This window comes from Bombus fervidus, chromosome 9 (genome assembly GCF_041682495.2).
Source record: "Bombus fervidus isolate BK054 chromosome 9, iyBomFerv1, whole genome shotgun sequence".
Classification (NCBI taxonomy): Eukaryota; Metazoa; Arthropoda; class Insecta; order Hymenoptera; family Apidae; genus Bombus; species Bombus fervidus.
The window spans coordinates 9,423,463-9,448,584 of NC_091525.1; the positions used below are offsets into that span (position 1 = coordinate 9,423,463).

Here is a 25,122-nt window from a genome sequence, read left to right on the forward strand (position 1 = left end):
CTTTTCATAGCTATTGATATTAGCATCTTTGACGATTGAGCCGAATTTGGATATAATCTCAGACCAATTGTTTGCTCGGTCGTAACCGTGCTATATATATTGATGTTATAAAATGAAAAATGGATTCGCATGTTCTGCATTTTTTCACTGTAGGATAGTATTGTATACTTCACTAAAATTTACATTAACGGAATATACATTAATGTTATTTATTCGTATAATGAAAAAAGGACTAATTTGATCCATTTAAACATGTAATGGAAAAAGATATTTATTAAAATTTTTCTGTATTAACTGATGTATAAGGAACCTTAAAGATAAGATCTGTTTTGAGTTTTAACATAACATTTATATTAAAAGAAAATTATATAACATGGATTTAGTGTCCCCCAATATAACAAATAAGATAAAGAACCTTATGGTTTACAATGTATTAATAATGAAGCTAATCGATCTATATTACAATTTAGTTCTGACATGAGAATCTAAAAGATCATGCATTTACATGTGTTTTCTATATGTATGCATTTGTAATAATTATTAAGAGCACCCATGTCCTTGGCTTTTTTATATTAACTTTCTTCCAAAAACTACAATCATTAACTATATATGTGTTTATAATAATAACGAATGTTTCATTTTTGTTCAGAATTTGTAACTATACTACTTTGACTATGAATAATGTGCATAGGCTAAATAAATTATAAATAATAATTTTAATATGTGCAGGAGATCGAAAGCTTCATTTACTTCTATTCTCCATACTAATCGAGTGTCTTCATCTTAATATACATCTATGTTTGATCATAATTACATTTTTGTATCTGTTTTATTAATAATTTTACAGCAGTGATTTATGTTACCTTAAAGAGCAATTATATACATTAATTCATGTTATAAATATAAGTTATTATACATTTATATCTATATGTTCAGTTATGTAGCAAATAGTACTTTGAGCAGTTTTTTTATTCAAGAAGAATGTAATACATTATAGAATATGGTATTCCACTTTTATTAGATATCTTTTTGAATAAAAAACAATATGAATTATTTTATGCATATATAAAAACGTAACAATTTTTCATGATTTATAACATTCCAATGAATAAAAAACAATTCTCATTGTGTTTGATAAATCGAAAACATTTTTCCCATGCAAGTGGAAGAATCAAGACCGTATGGTCTTCTTTGGCAGGTATTCTTCGCACACTTTAAACAAGATATTAAATTATGCTATTAATTAGTATTGGTATTCTTGCGATTGTTACTTTCTATACTGATATATATGTAGATTTACTCTTTTACGTGATAATAACATGCATTAAATCACCCGATTACATTTAGAAAAAAGTTAATTTACACAAAATTTAATAGCTATACCAATTTTCTGTTTTAGAGTAATCGCATTGTTATAGTATACCGAATTATAACATTACAATCGAGTTAATCTGATGTAATACTGTCATGGAAAGTTTTTCACATTGCTTGTCACTTATCAAATGAATTTTGTTACACAGTACCACAGTTGCAGTAGTTCCAGTAAAACAACAATCTGGCAGATTTACCAACTCTAATACATTACAATTACTCCTATAAATCATTTTATTTACACTTACGATTGGCTAGCGACAATATCGATAAAATCAGGTCATATGTGCACTATAGAGCGAAATAATATCGTTCATCTCTTTACATTCTCTTATACGTTGTATCTCCCGTTTGTAAGATGTACCTGGGCACTAAGTGAGTGATCTTTCGCTTATAATTACATAGTATTCGGTAACGTTTAAACACGATTAGAGTAACATCGCAGGGACATCGCTCCTACTTATTGTTGCATATTGCCTTATAGACATGAGGCACCTCTCATTACGTTATATCTGAAATTTATAAAAATAATATCCTGCTAACCTTACCATTTCCTTTTTTCTCATAAAATTACCACAGCGTTAACAATATCGCAAATATAAACATCTTGAACTTTTATGTTACAAACGTACAAGTTTAAATATAGAATTATAAGTACCATTAATAATAATCAAACACATTCGTCATGAGTGCGTTTAACATGAGTGTCGCGATCATCTATGTCTACGCATTTGTTCGATATTCTTTTTTTTTTCTTTTTTTTTCTACAATCAGTACAACCTGTTGTATCAACGGCACATTATTTTCTTGTTCACTGTAATTGTAATTGTAATTAAATTAATCGGCATTCTTCGTGGCCAACTTCAATTCTCTTGCGACTACCAGTTTGTTTTTTTCAAAACGTTTCATCGTACCCTTTTTACTTTCGTACACAGTTCCTATCGTGTTTTCTCATATCGCTACTTTATACGATTCAATACTAAATCGCAGACCACTTGCAGACCTTTTTGGTACGGGCTCTCGGCTAAAGACTGTGCAAGTTTCATGGCCTCGGCGCAATGCTTCCGCGCCAAAAATTTCGTTTGATCCAGGCCCTGCGACTTGTGCACCAGCTCGAACGCTTTCTCCACGTCTCCTGGCTCTTGAAATCGGCGCATGATCATCGCGTTCAATTCTGGATACTGTGATAGAAAAACGAAGGAGGGGCGTCAGAAATTAAAAGGACAAATCGTAATATTAAAAAGCAAAAGAATATAGCAACTTATATTATGTTCAATTACGACTTATGAATTATTTATTGAACTACTATCTACAAATTTAAGTTTCCTTCTATACGAGTCGTATAATACGAAGGAAATTATAGTAAGCCCCGATCCTAAAACGTATTTATCAATTAATTTATGTACTTTTCTAATTTTCTTACCCGTTCACAGGCGAAAAGAACTGGAGCAGTTGCAAGACCTATCTTCAAATCTGCTGCGGTAGGTTTGCCCAGTGCTGACAAAGACGACACAAAATCCAAACAATCGTCGACAAATTGAAACGCTAAACCGATGTTCCTACCGTATTCGGAGGCTATTTCGACCAATTGTTCATCACCATCAGCTAGTATAGTCACCTACGTTCAAAATATATTCATTAATTATATAATATTTGTTAAATTAATGATATACTATTTGTTAAATTAATCGTATTTATATTCATATTAATTAATTATAAAATGTATTTAACTATCCGTAGATATAATTGTTCGTATTAAAAAGTGCTTCGACCTGTGCGAAAAGATTAAATATCAAGATCAACATGACAGTACATACCGCTTTCAAGGAATTAATAAATAAGCTGGCTGTCTTGAGATCCGTTTTCCTGAGGTAATGCGCGAATCTCTCGTTTTCCGTCTCCTTAGAGCCAAGCTGCATAACTTCACCCTGCACTAGGTCCATCACGACCTGGAAAACACCTGAACTTGTCAATACTTATCATCAGGGTTATATCAGGATCCTAGAGCATGTGAATACTCTTACGTATTCGTGCAAATATTAATTAGCAGCTCGTAAATAATAGATACTTCTTTACTAAAAGTTATTCTATCTATCGCATTAAATATTCTATAGTTAAAAATATTTCTATTGTAGATATGGTTTGTGAACTTTACCTGACTGAGCAGGAGGGTGATATCGTTATTTTGCAGTTGAGCTATCATAATTGACGCGACTGCCAGAACATAATCTCCTGCCATGGTCACCTGAAAATTGAGCAACAAATCATGGAAACATACATTAAGATATTTTTCCAGAGGATAAAAATATGAAGGAGTTTGTTTAAGATTAAGTAAAATGAAATGATCCAGTCTTTCTCGTGGAAAGTAATCCTGGCATTTTAATTGCTAAAATGCGTAGTCGCTCAATAAAGACAATTAACGAAGATAATATACTATGACTTGAAAACAAGATCTTCCCAAATAATATACTTTGATGTATATATATATATTTATTTATTTATAAATATCTAATTATAAATTTATAAATATACAAATAAATATACTGTAAATTCCGGAAGATTTTGCAGATAATTTTATCGTTCAGTTTCCATTGTATTATTAACGATAAATTGTGAGCCTTTCGTAGGTTGTAAAAGTTCAGAAAGATGAAACGGCTATGCACGATTAAAGAACGTGTTTCCTTTCACTGAATATCTTTCGAAATAGAAGCAGACAAGTTAGATCTGGCAAATGTTCGATATTGAAGGATGACACGTGCATTTGCTCTCGTAATAGTTCCCTCTCCTCTCTTCTTTTTATTTAAATAGCACATCAAAACGGTCCACATTGATCGAGATACGTTTGCATATTAATTAACTTATCGCAATAAAGATCTTTCCACTTGTCTGGTTTTATACGAACAACTCGATGATCTTACTGGGTAATCGAGGCTCGGCAATGCGAGAGGAGGCCACTTTCTTTTGTTAGTCTTACACATGTACACAGTTTGGGCCTACGATTAAGGTAAAAGCGTACACAGAAAGCGTAAAATGAACGAATATAGTGAAAAACTTTTCAAACACGTCAGAAAGTGATTTTCATTATGATTCTACTGAAAAAAGAAAGAAAGAAACGTTCGCCTAAACGTTTCTTCATTTACATCACATATCAAGAAGAATATTACAAAATATAACATACGAAATATTTATTGAAAGTATAATTTATACAAAATTGAATTTCCATTTATATAGCATCATGTATGGTTTGTGCTTATTGTGTATTTTTTTATTCGATTTATCCTCAAAATTTTCTGTATTCTTGATATTTCATAATACATAAAACAAGAATACATAATACATAAAATACACACGGAATAATCTCAACTTAGGAATAAATTAATAATTTTTCACTATTCTGGTATGGCATTAAAATTTAATAAAGGCAGATTTATAAAACGTTTAAATTCCACGCTGACTATAGCTTTAAAATTTTTCAGACTGTGTAGCTTTCTAATATATTTAATACATAATTTCGCATCAGTTACAATGACAAATAGCCCATAATCGTTCAAACAGCTACTTAAAGAATGATTATTAGGCAAAGCGTTAACTGCCTATTTTTGGAGAGAAATACTTTACGAAAATTGACACAACCTAAAGAGATTTCAATGTCTTTTAAGTACTTCCTATTGACTATTTATCTACAACTTGTTAACTATCGAGTTAGTACTCCAGTCCATTGGATCGAGCTTGGCTCGATCCATAATGCTACTACGTACAGTAACAAGATAAAAATGATCCTTTGACTAGCAAGAAATGGAAGAAATCTTACTATTGTTGTTAATTAGGCGTTAAAGAAGCTGTCGAACGCGGTTAGAATATCAGATACAGAGTGACGCCAGGAAACCAGAGAATAGCGTCTGCCGATGTTAAAAGCTATTTGAAATCAAAGGTTTCAGAGTATTGTAGCTTGGATACGACGGATATTCATTGGCGGTTTTCCTTGCTCACCACCGGGATAACCGCAAGCATGTGCATCGAAATCGAAACGTATGTCGTGGTCGTTTCGTCGTCGACGACCTATTGTACTATTCGACGATTTAACGTGTGCTATTCTGGCCCTTATTTGCATTGCAGTGACATTCTAGCCACGTAGAATAGAACAACGGCATGCAAGATATTTTACCTGGTTTCTTCAATTGAAATAGGAAAATACATGGAAAAGATTAACGCGAAGGACGATCATTTCAATTGTGATCTCTCTAATGTATAATTACAATCGTTGCCTCTATTTCGAAATTAACACGTTGTCAATCATGCCGCGGACTTCGAATTTCCCTACGTCTCGATCTCGCTTTAGCTTCGATCGAGAAGAAGATGTTTCGTGTTTCAAAGAAAATCATTAGCATACAATTTGACCGAGAGATCAATGTCAATTATATTATCTTGTCAATGTCTTTGTGAAATTTAAAAATCTTCTAAATAAGAAAATGACAACAAAATAATTTACATTTGAAAAGCCACAGTCTGAAGAAGAATCGATTAATAAATTCGTTAAGAGTTAGCAATGTGGATGAAATATTAATTTGCTGTACCATAAACAGACAATGATTGAATTATAACGTTGACATTACATTTTTTTCGAATAATTAACAATCGATCTTCAACGTAGAGATTCAAGATATTATATGTGTAGGATTTTTCGGAATTTTATAAATTTTAAACATTAAAATATTCACAGGAATTACATAAATAATTATACACGTATTTTACATGTTTTTAGACTCCTAGTATGCCCTGTTAAATTAGGATGAATAATATAAATCAAAATGGTTAAATTTTGTTTCTTTTCAGTTCCGTCTCTTCACCTTAAACTTTCGCAAGCAAAAAAAGGGAAAAAAAAAAGAACGGGAGAAGAACTCGTTGATTATGCGGGAACGAAATATTCTAAGAGCCTATCAGTGTGAACGTACGATGTTGTATATCAAATATTCAATACGTGTCATGTCATTTCGGCGAAGCCCTAACTTTAAATAGAATTGGACGGTGAAGGCCGCGTGAAATGTCGACAAATGTTATTTTAACAATAAAAATCACGGCGATTAAAATCTTTATGTTCTTCGTAAAAAAGAAGGAAGTAATTGTACATCTTACAAGTTTCGAATTTTGGAATAAAATTCCCTCAAGAATATTCGACCTATGTATGTTTACAATCTCCAAATAAAATTCGTTAAATAGCTACGAAAACTAGACAATACATTTTATAATCCCTTCGTCGTTATTTCATAAATCTTTTATAAAAAAAAGGAAGTTTTGTAAAAAGGGAGTTTTACGAGAATAGAACGAACGCGACTATATTTTAGAAAACAATTATCTCGTTCGCTGAAGCTCGCCCACTTTGGCTACTATCTCTATCAAATTTTTTAAAAACCTAGTTTTCTATACGGAAACGTACCTTTATTCCTTCCTAAACAAACCACTTCAACATTTCCGCATTTCCAAATATAATTTATCAATTTTACATTCACACTGGAACCATCTTCGCCGTCATCTATTCCACTACGAGTTATTTCTCCCGCTTTTGACAAGAACTTAAAAAGAACAACCTCTTCTCTGTGTAATTTGTATCGCAAAAATAATCTAACTCGTCTTTACTATCTAAAAAAAAAAAAAAAAAAAAAAAAGAAAAAAAAAGAAAAAGCGCTACTAGAGATCAACTGAAACCCAATGGATCTTAGTACTAACTCCATCGTAACTAATTCCAGGAAATGTTTCGACTCGTTGTCTCGCCTGACAATGGTTCGAGACGAACGCGTCGTAATTTCGAGTTTCACATCCGGCATCTTCGTCGCTTGTTTTTCACGCATGTCACCCAACAAAACGGCCGTGAGCTTTCCTTTCGAAAACACCGTGTTCTCGCCACTTTATCGACGTACCGACGATTATTGCGAAAGGCTGAGAGTTTCGCAAAGCGAACGTGAATCAGCGCGGTGTGCACCAGGGCGCAGCCCCAGCTAACGAAAAGTCTGATACGTTCCTTCGGGAAATAACTTTCGATCAATGATACGGATCGAAACTATCGGCCGTCCATTATCGCTGCCAAGAAATCGAATTATGACAGAGCTGGTTTGCCTGAAAATAGCGAAATAATCGTGCCACGTAGAGGTTTCATTAACGTCATCGAACAGTTATCGTAAAAATATAGACGTAGAATGCAGAGATATACGTGTACGTAGAAATGAAGGTGTATATGTAAGTAGAGTTTTTTTCCGGAAGAAAGGAATGCTTCTTTTAATAGAGTTAACGAACTGTGTATTGTAGCGCGGGGATTCGAGTTTAATTGCCGGGAATTGGCAATTCAGAAAGCCAGGCGCTCCGATTATCATTTGGAATATGACGAGTAGAAAATTGGTCGGCGAACCGCGTGCTTCTGATTTTCTGGGATTTTTGGAAGAAATTTTTAGAATGATAAAAATGCGTACTTTAAGATATATGTGTCTGTAGGTGTAAAGTAATTTTTTACCATTTGAGTAACAAAATACAAAGACCGTAATAAACATTCCTTTTAACTTGTATAATAACTCTTCCTTATCTTTGTATAATATTTACACTTTTCATCTGTGCACTTAGAAATTAGCAAATTCAAATATGCAGTGACGTATAGAATATACATAATATCCAAAATTAGGTGTACAAGATCTCTTCTAGTTACGACAGATGATACTTCTATGTAAGTTTTGTTTCTCCATTTTCCATAGTATTCGTAAAGATATGAATTTTCACGAGTCGCGAAGAGAAACAAACGACAATTGGTCGTAGAAATCGATACATATCGGAGAAAAAATGTTCTTCGAATGGTAACAGTTACAGAATATAGAACTCGAGGTTACTTTGTTCACGGCCTCGTTATCTGTATGTAACCTAGCGATAACTATTATACGTATATACATACGCAACAGCTCCTTCAATTAGTGTCCCGGTAATACACCGGTGTTACGCAATTTGTTAGCCCAATACTCCTTTCAGTGTTCTGTGGGCGACTTTCGTAGCCATCTCGACGGCTTTCCATTTCTTTGCAACTTGTTAATTCGTTCGTCAAGGCCGTCACACTTTTCAAACTTCCTAACAAATCGCGTTATACCTAGCACATGTGTTTACAACGCGGTGAACTCGTTTCTATCGATCGCGCACGATCGATCACTTCTCCAGCTGCGAAACGAAATTTAATGTTGGAATTTTCAAACATGCTCAAAAGTTAACGCCGTTATAATCGCGATGATACGACTTTGCGATTTTTGTTCCGAATTTTATAGTTAGCTTTCGTAATTAGCCTAGATAATAATAATATTTTATGATACTTGTGAGTGTCACTATCTTATTTTGTATTTTATTTACTTTACTCATTACGCGACTAATACACGGAGAAATAATGTTACGCACTATGAGACATAAAAGTAGCTAATTAATAGTTCAATTGATTTCGATCGTAAAAACCTTGGAAATTAAAAAATATTTCCTAGGGTTGGAGATCTAAAGGAGAAAATTTGCTATGCGCTATAAATAATAAAAGTAATTTCCATGATTTGTTAATAGCCCGTTTGATTTCTACTGTGAGAATCATGGACATTAAAAAATATTTCTTACGATGAGAAATCCAGAAGAAATTTCTTGAGAATGTAAAACAAAAAGAAGATTGATCCTATCGCTGAAGTGCGAATACAGGTGAACGCAACATCTTCATTCTTCTTATGTGTGCCGTGTACTTCGTTTAGGCATTGCCCAATTGGATTGATGTAACAGTTCGTAGATTATTACGATAATATCGCAACTCTTCTTTTGGCAATGACAAATCGTTTGTATTTTGCGTCTTAACGATCACATTGATCATTTCTCTGGATTTTCAATCTGTGGATTGTAACCTTTAAAGATAATTTAAGTTGCAAATAGATATTTAGTGTAAGTTAAATCATTTTTGCAATGGTTAAGATAGAAGTATTCGAGTTTTAAAGTACACACACACACACACACAAAAAAAAGAAATAAAGATCTCTAAAATAAATATTAGTTCGACCCATGAATTTTGTAAATCATCCTGGTCAACCTTTTTTACCTGGTCGAGCTATCGCAACAGTTGACTAATTAACGATCGTAATTTATATCATTAATATCGAATTATGCCATATTGTTGGATAATTAAGGTGTTCCTACAGCAAACGTCGCAGATTGCACAAGCAATTTCTGAAATTTACAGTGTTCGACTAAATAAGAATTCTTGACCAACTTCCCAACGATCTGCAACCTTTCTCACGTTCACATGCGGACATAGACATTTTGTAACAAGGCATAATTATGTACGATATTACAGCCACAGGTAAGATCGGAGCGTTTGGAAATTTTAAAACATTGAGTTTCGCTGAAGCTATGAAACTATGCATGCGCCGATTTCGTAAAATCTCATGGTTTAACGGCGATAGTTACCCTTTTGTAGTGCATTATGTGTCCCTTTTAGTCCATCAATTTCTATAAAAATATTTCGAGGACACGTCTTCTATTCATCTTACGAAAAGATCGCGATAAGAACCCTGTGTGATAAAAAACTTGATAAAAAAAAAAGAAAGAAATCTAAATAACGATTCACTAAATAACTATAATACGCGCTTTACTTTGCACATTTTATATATCTCTTTGCATTGTATTCCGCATTATATCGCAGTGTATTCCGCAAAATTTCGCATCTTCAAATATTTCATCAATACATGAACATCCGCGGTCTAACAATAAGAACCTTTCGTAAAAGTCGTAATAAGAATTCCTCGCTTCTTTAGGCAATTGTGAAACAAAGAGCGTTCAAGTAGATTCTTGGCCCTAATACCAGATAGCTACCAGGAAACCTAATCGAGAAGGTGATCAACTTTCAAATTAATTTCATTCTACTCTTTCTAATGCATCATTAATCGCGCAACCAATTTTCTCCGCGCGTCGATAGGAAGCGACTGAACGTCAACTCCTCTTTTTGAAATCTCGTCACAGGATCATACGTAAGCCGAAAGAAGATGGTCCGTTTCCGCTTCCAGGCCAGGAAAGCGTGCACGGTCAGCGCAGTACAGTCATGAATCGCATTAGCCTCCTTCCCCTCTCTCTCTCTTTCTCACTCCTACGGTATTTCAGAGAGAGTTTCAGTTTCCATCGATCAACGCGAGCCGGCCGATAGACGAGAAGATATCGAAATTCATGCTGCGTCGTACGAAATGTCCACGTGTCCAAGATGTTCAAACGGTCCGATAGAAATCGACAGGTCGATACGTTTCGTTAAAAAAAGGAAGAACTAGGAAACACGAGAAAGATAGAAACAGTACGATTACCTGGGAACTCGTCGTTCACTTTTTCAAGTATGAAATCATTATAATGATTTATCTTTATACTAATATTTCATATTTCAAGGCACACTAATCTTGAGTGAACGTTTAGTCATTGATTATATTATAGAAAAAAGGGGGGGAGAGGGGAATGAATCTTGAATGAGTCTTCGAACCATAGATTTTACCTGTATTTACTTAGCTTGGACTTTGGTTGAACGTGGAAGTGGGTTGTTTCACTTACCTTCTTTTCATTCCAGACGACGTTGATAGAAGGTTTGCCACGGCGGAAGGTTGGCAGGTCGATTACGTCGTCGTGCATCAAGGAAGCGTTGTGGATCATCTCGGTGATCATCGCCACTTGTCGCTGCGAGTCCAAGAGAACACTGAAACCAATCGAGCATCCTTGATTTAATCCTTTGTTGCTTCGATGTTTTGATCTACGCGTCGAGTTTCTATTAGTCACGATTAATAAAAAGCAATTTTTCTCATAGAATTTCAAGAAGAACTGGATTCTTAAAGAATTAAGTATATAAGTAGATCTTATTAATTGAATCGCCCAGAAGCCACATTCGACTCTGTCAATGAAAAAGAAAAGAATAGAGACACACGATGAATGTTACAAATATTCTTTAACGTTCGTTTTAGAATTTACGATTATTTGTGTCACCGGCTTACGAATACCAAATAAATTTATAGAAGTAAGTAATTTTTCATTTTTTCAAAAAGCTGAACGCCGATCGTTTGTTTACGCAAATAGAAAAGTTAAGAAATGTATAAAAGCGTATTTGATCAGTTTGGTTTTTTACAGAGGCCCGATTGTAAGATCAACTATGGTTCGATTTAACGATAGAAAATTATAAATACGTGTTGGTATTCATAACGCGAAATTTTTACATGTGACTACTGGATAAAATGTATTACAGTGAATGAACTCGTTAGATCGTTGAACAATCGAGCAAAGATCAAGGAGTCGATCGTATAAGTCGTTGACAAGTAATTATATAGATCTTTTCGTGAGACGTGGGTTTATCTTTGGCACATCTTGCACCGCGAAGTCACGCTCGCCACTATTTACGATTCTTCAAGCATATGTGATAGCGTACGTTACACTAGTTCTCATTCACGGGACATCTCATTCATATTCATTGTAGCCAGTTCACCACACAACGACAAGTAATTACTTTCAAAGCGATTTATGAATTAGAAAGAGAGGAGACTAGCCAGTCGCATTCTTTCGATGCTTTCTAAACGTTCGGCGAAGTTACTTTTTCTTGCGACCATCGGTAAATGAAAAAGCACGCCTCTATTAACATATATTTACATGGCATAATAATAAACCATGTACATCGACTATTATATTTGCCGTTTTCTACGTTTCTTTTTCTTTTTTCATTTTGCACTGTTCAATTTCACGACTCCAACAGTAAAAATCAAATTTATAAGTCGCGTTGCGTTCTTTCTCTCGAAAGTACAACTCAGGTGTCACGAGATTTCAATGGCACGAATCTTCCCTCGCTAGTAGCTTTAAGAATGAATACGTCTCCAAAAATATTAGAATAATATCAAAATAAAATATAAAATAATATTAAGTACAACAGTATCCTCTATATATAAATAATTGTTTAAAAACAACGATCCTCTCTGAAATAATGTTCGCGTGCAACATAGTCAAGTTTAAATAAAAATTGTCGACTTATGCACATGGGCATTTCAGCCATTCGAATGTCCCTGACAGGCATGTACGTATCAATAATTTAAAATATACACTGATAGGCATTCTTCTCGCAAAAGTTTCTACAACATCGTACTTTGTAAGCTATGTAACAGATTTTCTTTAGCCAGAGATTTCTGGCAGCCGTTTGTACAATGCGTTACTAATATCGAACCATAATCTTTATTTAATCCTGCGATGGTCGTGGTTATTCTTACAGATAGATACATAGGAAATCTTCTTATAAATATTTTCTAACAAGCATATATTCGAAATAACGCAACGTCAATGACTCATAAAACTATAATTACCGATTGTGCAACAAAAAACAAAAATTGCTCATTCATTGAGCCAACCTTTACCCTGTTTTACAGCTCTGAAGGAAAATCCTCTCGATGAGGTGAATTGAACAGTACGGATTCGTTGGAATATAATTCGTTTAGGCGTAATTTGGTTGATTGAGAAAATTCACATGATTATCGACGACGAACTTGTAAGAATCCGCACAGAGGCGTGCCTCTCACAACTCACTTTCTTTCCTTGTGGTAATTGATAGCCCGTGCCATGAGAGTTATTAACATCGGCCGCAACGCCTTTCCCGTACCGTCGAAGTAGTACGTCGCTATATTCTGTAGCTCCTTTAGCGTTGTGTTCCTGATGAGTACCTGCAACAATAGCAAACGTAACCTTGACTTCGAACGGTGAAAAGGAATTCACCCGTGAATGTTAAAGGAGCCGCGACACGCTTCTGTTCGTTTCTTGTTAAAATTATCCATCTGTTTGCTCCGCTAAATCGTCGCTTTACTCACTTTACTTCATTTAATTTAGATGTTAATCCCGTCGTGATTAATCCGTTTCAAAATCGCTTTTACAACGATCGTTCGATTGTTATCATTTTTCTGCCATCGTTGAAATCTATTGGCACATAAAATTCTATCGTAAATGGAACTACAATTTAAAAAAATGATGCTTAACTTAGATTTTGTCACATTTGTAAGTAGCTGGCCTTATGATAAGCCCTGTAATATTATATTATGTTGAATATGCACACGAGCGAGTGGAATATTCATAAGATCTAAAACCTTGAACTATGTTACAATAATGTTGGTTATTTAACACTGTTTTTAAATAATTGATGATACATAGGTCGTATTACCATAATCGTTACAGGTTAATTAAAATTTCAAAATAATTTAATTCAAAATAATTTACATTATTTTTTATTCTGCCATTTACGTCAATTACATAACGACGTGTGTAATAATTTATCGTATATGTATTGAGGTTGAATGAGAAGGCGAATGAGAAATCTATATACGTAGATCAATCTCATTTTGCAGCAAGTAGGCAAAATTTTTTTAAATTAATGAAATACATACATACATATAATGAGGCGAATATAAAAAGAAACGAAAAAGTCCAAAAAGATAAAAAAGCTTAAAAAAGAAGAGAAAACAAAAGGATGGAAAGGAGCTTAAGATTCGTGAAAGCTTAAAAATACAAGAGACTCTATCGCATACAATAACATTTCTAATCCCAATTTAAATATCCCGTCTCTAACAACAAACGCATAGCACCGGTGCCTTTTCTAACCATAGCACTTTACCTTTATCCTAATTATCATCATTATCGCGTTACAATATCGCCAGTCAATGACCCAGTCTCTGCGTCAAATGATAGTTCAGTTACTCCCGCGAAGGAGAACGTGATATTAGAACGTCTGTTCGAAATACCGTTCCAGCTGACAAGCTCGTGCAAATCGGTCCTCGTTCGACGTTACACATTTATTTCGATTCAATACAGGCGTTACATATCTTATTCCAGAGCGATTTATCAGCGACTGGTTGGGCCATGCATAGACAATCGATGCCCATAACACGATGATGATGAAGCATACGTGACGAAACGAATCACAGGCGACGGACTTTGTTGCAAGCACCCGATAGAAGGAAGAGGTCGAGCAGGCTAAAAAGGCGAGGACCGATTCGCTTTGAATTCCAACCTCGATACACGGCTGAAAGTTCGTCCTGGAATTTGGCCAAAGTCGAAAGGAACGGTCGTTACCAGAGCTCGTTTCGCAAGCTTACGTCAGAGACACTTTCCGCGTGATCGTTTCGCACACGTGAGCGGAAGTTCACCATGTAAGGACCAATGCACTTCGAGCTTTACCCTCTGAACTTTCGAAATTTTTTTTATGGCCAGCGAATTGCGAGATTTTTAGCATTCATGAGAGACTTGCAGATGCCGAAAGCCAGAAAACGTACGTAATATGCAAAACTGTGGAAAATGTCGAAAGTAGGTTCATCGGTGATTTTGAACGAAGAATTATTACTTATTTGCCAAGATTATATAGTTTCTTGATCATAGTAGTATTCGATTTTAAATAATAAATTAAAATTTCAACACAATCGGCAGAATTTGAAGAATATTCATTGAACTCACAAATATTTAATAGAAGTTCTCACGTTCTCACACGAAAAAATTATGCGAATTTATGTTAAGGTTAATATAGATTCGTGTGAAACGTATAATAAACGTATAAATAACGTTAAATTTAGTTTGTAACGAATAGTATGGAAATATCCTGCGTTAACTAATTTACGAAGACATTATGCTGACTGATCTCGTGAATATTTTACAGAATCTTTCAACATATGGATAAAATCGATGGTAAATTTCCTTGGAACGAAATATTCGATCCGTCGCGTTTGAAATTTGTGTCTCTGTCTATTAACCCGAAGAAAGTAGAGCGAAACGAAAAGTCGCATTCTTCTGACGCATTAGAGCCGACGAATCCACGTTCTACTCTTAAGAAGCGGAAGACAGAGGTACTCACGCACCTCCTCCTGCCTCCTTTTACAATTTCTCTTAGAGAAAAAAAAGCAACGTTCTGGAACTTCGTACTTCTCACATGCTAATCTACAATAATTCTAATCCTTGTGTCTTTTTGATTTATTTCAGAGACACGTTCGATACTCTTTTTCGCTACAAAAAAAAAAAAAAAAAAAAAAAAAAAAAAAAAAAAAAAGTTTCCGTAAAAGCTAAGATAAATGTTCGTTCTTGTAACTTTGTCACGAAAACATAAACTTACGGAATAACGAATTCTCTCTGCGATATACGTTCAACTTTATGTCTTCTCTTAATCAATCAATTCCTTACAATTAATGTAACAATATAAAAGAATAAAAATTATATAACGAAAATTAACAGTATACGGTCATTCACAAATGTCTTCGTACGTACTATAAGAAGTTCTGTACTAAATTCATTCAATGGAACAAGCGTACGCAGATTGTGAGCAAATTAACCGCGAAAAACCTGGTACAAGGATGACACGACAACGATGGCACGTAATTGCGTGGCGAGTCAGTATTATCACGTTCCATTGTCGCGGCGAGAAAAAGTGCTTTCTAAACGCGCTTGCACGTGCATACGCAAATACAATTGTTGTAGAACCTAAACAGTCAACTATAAGTAAAAGTTCTACTCTCGGCCATATATGCAGACCGTGAAGTCGCGGGCAGCTTTCGCTAGGCGTTCGAAGACACAAGCCGACTATTCATGAAAACACCGTTCTTTGCTATAAATATTTATAATTGCGTGTTGCTAAACGATTCTGCATAGATAATTCACATAAGCGGTATTTCCAACAATTCAATTATTTCGATGATTTGTTACCGAGAATATTTTCAGGAAATATTCATCTTCAAATTGAAAAAGACCTTTTGTGCCGCCTATAGAAGTATACAAAACTGTACACTAATCCGCCAAACCAGCTAATAGCTAGCTAATTATTTGCTAGTTAACGGCACTAAGTAAGCCAACCGTGCCGAATTAAATCTGTAAATACTATTTAAATACACGTAATTATAGTTATTAATACATTACCAGGGGATGCGACGAAAAACAATAAATAAAAAGACAAATGAAATTAATCTTCAAATTATCGTATATACGTAGATATTAAATCAATTAAGACATCGAGATATTGACATTAATCATCTACAATCCAATTTTTTGAGAGAAGAAAAATTACGATCGACAGGTCAATGGAAAATTCAACGACTAATGATTATGGATGGACTGTTTGATAAACGAAATAGCAATACGATAGGAATAAAGTGATATAGTGTAGTGTATATCTCTAATTAAAATATAATCCTTCGTTAATCCTTGTGTTTACAAATACAATACTTGTAGAAAAAAAACAACGATTGACAAGAATCGATCATCGTTAATGTTACGAACTCTCCAATTATAAATAATTGTAGAAATCAACGAACTCCTATCGCACGAATGATTCAATTTCCTGAACTGCTTGCTTGCATATTCTCGACGAAGGAATTTTACCATATCTTATAACAATAAGGAAAGTCCGATGACAACGATGACGTAAATCGATGGATCCATATACTCTCCCTTGTACGGGTGATTACGCGTGATACTTGGCGTTCTTCTCTTCCGGATTTGAACCACCTTCTTCCTGTTGAAATTCCGTGACGGAAGTACTTGGCGATTCGAGGCGAATCGATACTGTTTGTACCGAAAATGGTAGCAGGAAATCGATTTCAATGAGTTGTTGGACTTGGTTCGAGGAAACGCGATATGTGAGAGCGGATAAGACTGCGGATTCTTGCGAAGTCGAGAGAAATTTATCGTGATTTCGTTGCGCGACATAAACTATTCGGAGAGTCGAGTTGATTTCGTTCAAGGTATCCGCGGCACCTTTTGAAATTTTTTACGCTCGAGCCATCCTCAACAAGGATTTTAATAATGGATGTTTCGAAACCTTCGAGAAACGTGGATCAAAAATGTACGAATCGATGGCAAATTAATGGCTAGAAATGATATTTACTACTTTAACACATGTTATAAATCTTCTACACCTACCGTTACACATACTATTACATGGTTATACATTTGTACAACGAAAATTGTGTAGGACTGTGTTATATCTAACTATTATCATTTCGAGAATTTTGTAATATAAATAAAAAAAGCTAGTTATTTAGCAACAGTGGTTAATTACTGACGGCTGCGCGATCACTATTAAAATTTCCCTGATTCTTTCATAGCTGTTTCTCAAACATATAACTTTTCTTGCCAATTTCTGTTGGAATTCCTCGCAAAAAACTATATAATAGTTCTGTCTAAGGAATCCGACTTCCATGTTTTCCCGGCTAACTAAACTGGTCTGCCTGCAGAGAGACGCGCGTTCTTCTATAGAAAGTGAATACATGAAACGCGTAATATCTCGATAAAACATAAAAGGAAAGAAGAAATAGTCTTTAATTAGTATGACGATGTTATTGCGCAGATCATGAAGGATTATTGTAATCATACATATTAACTGACCTCTCGTATATTGTCGTAGACATCTTTAAGGTCATCTTCGAGAAGTCGGTAAGGGTCGACTTGATAATCGTGCAAGGATCCAGGCAGTTGTGTCTGCATGGAACTCATCATCCTTGCGACGTTCGTCCTGCAGTCCCGCGTGCTCGTTCTACTCTGCATGGAAAAAGAAGAATTCATTAATAATGGAAGGGAAGATCTCACACGCGATAGAAAGCCTGAACGTGATTTGAAAGATCTGACTTGGAATTGGGATAAGTTGTTTGATGTCTTAGTGGCTATAAAGGATTCGGATGACATAGTATGAGTATTTATTAAAATGTATTAAATACAATTGTAAAATGAAATATTTTATTTTTCATGTGAAATATTTTATAAGTATATTAATATTAGGAAAGTATAATATTGTATTTTTGTTAAAATTGCGAAAGAAATTTCTCTATTGCAATTGAAATCGATAATTTCAGTGAAATTCGTTTATCAAAATTCGAAATTCCAAGTGAAGAATTATTTACGCTTCAACAATTTTACATTATCGTTCTTTAACTATGTAATATCATTAAAACTAAAATGCATCACAATTATTGTAATTTGAATACACGTTCCACGAGATAGAAGAATTATAAAACATAAAAGAACATATTTTGTCGGTATACAACGTTATCTTAATTCCCAATAAAAATAAAAAAAGAAGAAGAAATTAAAAAATAATATCAGTAATTTTCCTTTCCTAATGCTTTCGTAATAATTTCCTATTTATATCGACAAATATTAATAAGATAAATGTTTATCGAATAATCACGGTACATACTACTACAAAAAAGCAAATAAAGTTTATGCTACTTGAACGATCATATAAAAATAATATCAGTAATTTTCCTTTCCTAATGCTTTCGTAATAATTTCCTATTTATATCGACAAATATTAATAAGATAAATGTTTATCGAATAATCACGGTACATACTACTACAAAAAAGCAAATAAAGTTTATGCTACTTGAACGATCATATAATTATATTTCCAGTAGCTAACAGTAATCTAAACGTGTAATCGTGTTAATAAAGTGGTTTCATTCTTGTGTCACGCATGAAGATAATATACTACATAAATAAACCACATGAACTATAACGATTCAGTATAGAATTACGTATGCTCGTAACTATCAAATGTTGACATGGCAAATCGTTGAGAATAAAACGGTTGTGCCGGTGCAGCTAGTGGAACGTTCGTTTTATGAATGTGTTGAACACATCGCGTGATAGTAATAACGATAGTAGTAATAGGTAGCGGCGCGTCATTAGTCTGACCATATATCGTCAATTACTACTTGTTGTGCCTTGCCGCACGTATTATTGATTTTACTACTTGGAGAACGGTGTAACAGGATATTCGCCTACTTTCCTCAATGAGCTACACGAAATCTATAATATTTTTAAACTTTATACACGTAATCGACGATGAAACATTATTTTACCGCAATTGATGATACAATCTTTTCTCTCCATTAACAAATCGCGTGTTTGATGAACAAATTAAATTGTACGTGTCAAAATTTCATTGTCTTACTGTTCTAGATTTTCAAAAGATTCTGAAAAAATATATACATATTTTTCCAGGGAAATTTTAGCTCCAAAATTAGTCACATTTGATTTAATATAATCAAAGCAAGAGAGAAGAAAGTTATTGTTGTTCATAGAGGATATCTCGGTGAGTAGAAATGTTTCAATTTTTAAGCAACAACATACGTTTCGTTTGTAAAAGCGTAGAGTATAAAATTTGTAGATTATAAAGCTAAAGATACAGAATCTTTTCTGCAATTAATACGTGCAAGGATCTCTTCTAGGGTCATTATTTTCTTCAAACTAGGTTGCTTTTAATTCGACCAATTATTTTACTCATTTATCTTCACAAGCTCAGACTACGAGATCTCTCGTATGCAAAATATCTATGTAACGTACAACAGACATATTGTACAATCATTTTCATGATTGTGGTAATTCTTTGTTATCATAAAAGAATTTAATCGTTCTTACTACTAAAGCAAGAATGAATCAGCAAGAGACCTGCATTCCTATATTCTTTCCGGTCTTTCTACTCTGGTAACCCTTGAAATTCACCTAGTTCTCGACGATTTCTCGCCGACGAGACAACGCGGAATACGTAATACGACGTTTCAGAAAGTTGTAACGCTTATTTACAAGATCCGTCATTCCTGTGACTGTTTACGTTTCGTGGGCACGTAATGGCCGTAATGGGCTACCGCGGCGACGACGCGACGTCTCTCCTTCCCAGTTCTCGCCACTTTAGCGACGATGTGCCAGGACGACATTCTTTCGCTCGACGTACATTGATGCCTACTTTCGTCATCGAAACTCGATTCTGATTTCCAACGATTTCTTAGCATTCACCGAGCATTGATCTACCGTGAACGGCGACCACAAAGGAGACAGTCTTAGTCACAGGCACAGGTACTGTTAGTCGAGGAGATCTTCACGAAGTTGGCAAGAAGATGAGACCTCAGGTAAATTATGATCCAAGCAGTGGAATAATGAGTAGAAGTCGTATAAACGTTATTGAAAAATTAAATAAAGATTGATCAAATTAAATTAAAAAGAGTGTATTAAAATAACAGGTATTTCACAAATTCTCACAATTTAGGAAAAATATGATTTATCGTCATGCTACGGATACGCGCTCAAACAAACAGCTTCTACAAACAAGAAAGCTCTGCAGCCAGTTTGTTCGTTTTAGCATGTCTTATTGTTCTAGGATCCTAGGAACTAGGTGGGAGAAGATACAACGACGAAAAGAAAGTCGATAGTAGAGTTCGACAATGTAAATTCAGCTATAAAAAGTTCCAAATGAAATATTGCATCAACGCAATATTGACTTTTAAAAAATTATTGACTTGAGTTAAAGTTCACACGAGTTGAAACTCGGAACGACAATTTCATTTATGTACTTATATCGACGAACGTATAAGATATTTAGAAGTCAAATTGATTACCTTCATAAATAAATTAAACGGTACAGTAATAAATTAATCATCTTGCGTGTGTGTAAACTAAAAGAACTTATGGAAATAACTTATTTGTTCCTTAAAGATTGAATATTAATTCTGTGACCTATTGAATGGGATTGAGAAATGTACAAAGTTGAAGATGATCAAAATGTCAATAAAATTTAGACAACAGTCTAAATAATATAAATCCTATTATTTTCTTTTTTAAACCCAGTATTGTCATTAGCTCTGATTAGGCTGTTCGGTATCGTCATCTTCCTACAGATATATGACTTAATGCTTTAATTTATGTCCATTACTTCGTCACATCTCTTTCATCAACAGTACACACGTACAATGTTTCTCGATGGCCTGCAGCCTGTGAGATCAGAGGATTAGGCATGTCAGGATGCAAGTAAATGGCAGTAACGTTGTTTCACAAGTTCGCATCTTTGCCGGTGGATTAATCGAGGTCACGACAAGCAAATAACACTTGCGTCCGTTAGGGACGCGCTAGACGCGATGCCTGTGCAACTGCATTGTGGTTAAAGGTTCACCATTCCACTTTTAAATTAAGCTAAAGATTTGCGGCGATATATGTACATATATAGACTTCTAATTTCTTTTAACTTATCTCTTCTTCCTTCTGCTACGATGCTTTTTTTAATCTGTTAATCGAATTATCTTTTAATAAAGGAATTTTTATAATCATGAAATTAAAGGTTAACGAAGACGAAGTTGCTTGGTAAATGTTCTTTATAATTTATCCGTTTTATGCATATGTTTATAATTCTTTCTCTGCTCCAGACAATTTTCGTGCAAACGAGACAATCGATTAATCAAAGTGTTCCTAATACGTCAAGACAAGGGAATAAAAAAAGCGAGGCTGTTTCACGCTTCATTCTTCACAAGTATAATGAAGCAAGTTATGTTCATATTACTAATTTCATCTTCTCTTAAATTCTCACAGAAACGTTCAGTCAGTCGATAAGAAGCGTAGTTATTTAAATGAAAATTTTCTTGCAATTAGTACTAGCAATTATTTAACACGAAATTCCATTATGCAAAGTAAATAACGTAAATAATAAAAAAGATCAGTGAATTGTATGCACTCCAGTTAGATGAAGTACGTGTATTCATTCGTTGACAGTTTAGGATAACTAGAGTTCAACAGTAAGTTCTTGTTCACAAGCCAACAAGACAGGTGTCCATCCAGACGCAGAAAAACATCTTCTACGTGTTTGAAATACATCTGCCAATGTCCCACAAACATCTTAGAGACGTCCTCCAAACTTGCCGTGTCATAAACCAGGACATCTTATTATCAGAAGACGTTCAGTTTTACTGCTGTACAGCAATGTTTCCAGATATTTGAAGATATTTAATTATCTCACACTATTAGAAAAAGTAACGATTAATCTTCTAACCGAGTCATTCTCGAAGCATAATTATCTCCTTTCTATAATTACAGCACTAATAACAAAGACAAATCGATTTCCTCTGCGCTTTAGATTTTAGTTCTTGCGAATCTATGAATATAATATAATTTATATTTAATAGAAACGAAATCATCGTTATATTCGAGAGATTAACAATTCGAGTAATGAATCAGCTCATCATCCCTGCTTGGTGATAATTGTATCGCAAATACAATTACTTAATAAGCAAATCTTTGTTTTCTCATCCTCTTTGCCGGACGTTCAAATTAAATTTCAGAATGTTTACATTTAAAATAGACGTGGGGTATACGTCTGTAAGGTTATCGTCATATCTTCTGAACATGGAAAATCCGAGGAATATTGATTTTATATAATATTGCGAAATCCTTGTTACAGCGTGGAATATTCAACAGCTGAAAGCAATAAGACATTCCGAGAGAGCGTCGTTAGGTCATTCGTTACTGATACATTACGTACACTTTAGAATACGGTCACTCATAAAAATGAAGTTAAAACAGTGCGTGGTAGTTACAGCGCTATAGTTCGTGTATCTTTGAAACTTGCTTTGTTCGACGATGACAGACGACGTTAATTTCACGGTTGCAAACGTGCTACAGGTGAATCTAATATGAAGCAGCCGGTATGTTTATTGGAGGATATGCAACATTGAGCAATGACCGTGTTCGATGTGTGTCCATGCGTGTCATGTGATTTCCATGGCACGATATCCGCTTATTACATTCTTCGATAACTAGTTTCGTGGCAGAAGGCAAGTTCACTACCCCACTTTTACCTCTTCTATGCGCTGCTTGGTTACTCAAGGCCAACCTACAAGAAACTAACGCATCAAACAAAACCATGGAAACGCAAAGTTGCGGCGTGCACCAGATTCCAGTTTTCCTGTTACATACTATTTTTGCGTCATCAGCGGTACGTGCTTCTTGCTTATTTTATTGCCAATCAACGGGATTTTAGCCGCTCACGGAGTGCAAAGGCTAATGAATTAACGTTTAGAGTGGAGCATGCATAATGTGATGTTCATTCACGTGCTTCGATTATTTTAACCCTGCTGCTATTCCAATGCTTCTTCTTCTTTCTACCGTTGTTTCTATTTCACATTCTTTAGACCGATTACTTCATTGTCAACGAGAAAACAACATATACGATGCGGCCAGAAGGAAGTTTGAGAAATAAAATGGGAAAAAATAATTTTACAAAGCTGAATTATAGTTGATGAGAGAGACGAATGTATAATTGTACGTTTACATTTTATAAATTTTACTTGATATTCGCATACACAAGTATCAACTTAACGTTCCACTTAATGCAATGAATTATGTAAATAATCGTGAACGACATCATACGCAATGATTTCAGTAAAAATATTATGAGAATCTGAATCGTATCAACGGCAAGCAAATGACTACGACCATGAAAATCAAGGCGGAGGTGTTTGAAACTTCATAGAGTATACGTGATATGCACAGTATAGCTCACGAAGTATACGTGATATCAATGAGATAGAAACATTCATTCTGAAATTCCATGAAAATATTCAGTTTGTTTCTACGCTCGTTCAATTACGAAATTTTAGTCACACAGCAAACAAAGTGTATTTTACACTCGTGTATACAAGTATCAATTTTACGTTCTACTTAATGCAATGAATTATTCGAATAATTGTCAACGACATTATACGGAATGATTTCAGTAAAGAAATTATGAGCATTTGGACTATCGACAGCAAAACAACGATTACGGTTCCTTTGTTTTATGTCGTTGCTAAAATTAAACAAATTCTAATTTACTTTCTCCATTGGATAATAAATAGGAGTCTATCTCTATAACCTTATCACTATAAACGTGTATAACGCACGTTTTACCTTCTGACTTCAGTCTATTACACACACAGATGTATTAATTATAATAGCTGATGTACAAATCAACGTACTTTCACCAATTTATATCCAATTTCCCTTAAATAATTCTGAAAATTATTCACGAGGACGAGAAAGATACGATGTAGGACCCGATACGAAATTACAGCTAGTAGAAATTTTGGTATCTGAGACCATCGTCCGATGATTGGTCTGAAAGTTGAATAAGTAGGATGTGAACTGGAAAAATGTGAAGTAGTGAAAGTATGTGAGCCTTCCTCGATTTATTACAAAATTTTGTCCATGTATTACTCGCCCATAAAATTTAGTGAAATTTCTTAGTCGAAAAATCATTGACTTTCATAAATTACTTCGTCCGTACCATTAGCTGTATTTACTAAAAATACATTTACGAATATTAAATGACAAGTACGAGATCAGAAAATAGTTTAAAATGGTTGAGAAAAATTAACACTAAGACGCTGAAGTTTCCTAAGATACCAACTCATTATCATGTTATCCATGTATAAGTCAAAATTCTATTTTAAAAGTTTATTTTTTTTTTGTAACGATAAATGTACCTGAACCGTCCTCGACATATTATAATAAATCATAAATTACATGTGCGTAATGTAATTCACAAAGATGTAAGAAATACTATAAGAAATAATAATACTCTTTTACATAAAGGCAAAAAGAAATTGCGCGGATGACGTAATACGTATCACATAAAGATACATTATAAGAAATATCTCCAGTGAAGAAGCGCAACAAAGATGTAAGGACGCTAAAATAATATAAAGACACGAACACGCTGCAATATACTATAGACTCAATATCAATTGTCAAATTATTAACTGGTCGCTGTTCGTCTAAGATATTTTCGAAAGGAGAACCGTGCTCCCTAAACATCACGCGCCCGATGACTAACGCACATATGTAAATGATTAAGTCGATGTTAACGAACCGCATTCTCCATTAGTCAAAACTTTCTTAATTCTTAATTCTTTTAATAAAATTTTTGCCGTTGCC

General features: G+C 34.3%; 1 protein-coding gene across 1 annotated transcript in view; it reads right to left on the bottom strand.

Annotated features, from left to right (window-relative positions):
• Positions 1-2,112: 2,112 nt before the first annotated feature.
• The window catches only part of Qless (decaprenyl diphosphate synthase subunit 1 qless), a 51,782-nt gene continuing 28,772 nt past the window's right edge, over positions 2,113-25,122 (bottom strand). Inside the window, exons 2-8 of the mRNA XM_072009938.1 lie at positions 17,776-17,928; positions 12,952-13,085; positions 10,951-11,092; positions 3,527-3,616; positions 3,189-3,320; positions 2,795-2,989; positions 2,113-2,552 (exon numbers count right to left, since the gene is read on the bottom strand). Coding sequence (XP_071866039.1) covers positions 2,331-2,552; positions 2,795-2,989; positions 3,189-3,320; positions 3,527-3,616; positions 10,951-11,092; positions 12,952-13,085; positions 17,776-17,928 — 1,068 coding nt within the window. The 3' untranslated portion in view covers positions 2,113-2,330. The remainder of the gene's footprint in view (positions 2,553-2,794; positions 2,990-3,188; positions 3,321-3,526; positions 3,617-10,950; positions 11,093-12,951; positions 13,086-17,775; positions 17,929-25,122) is intronic.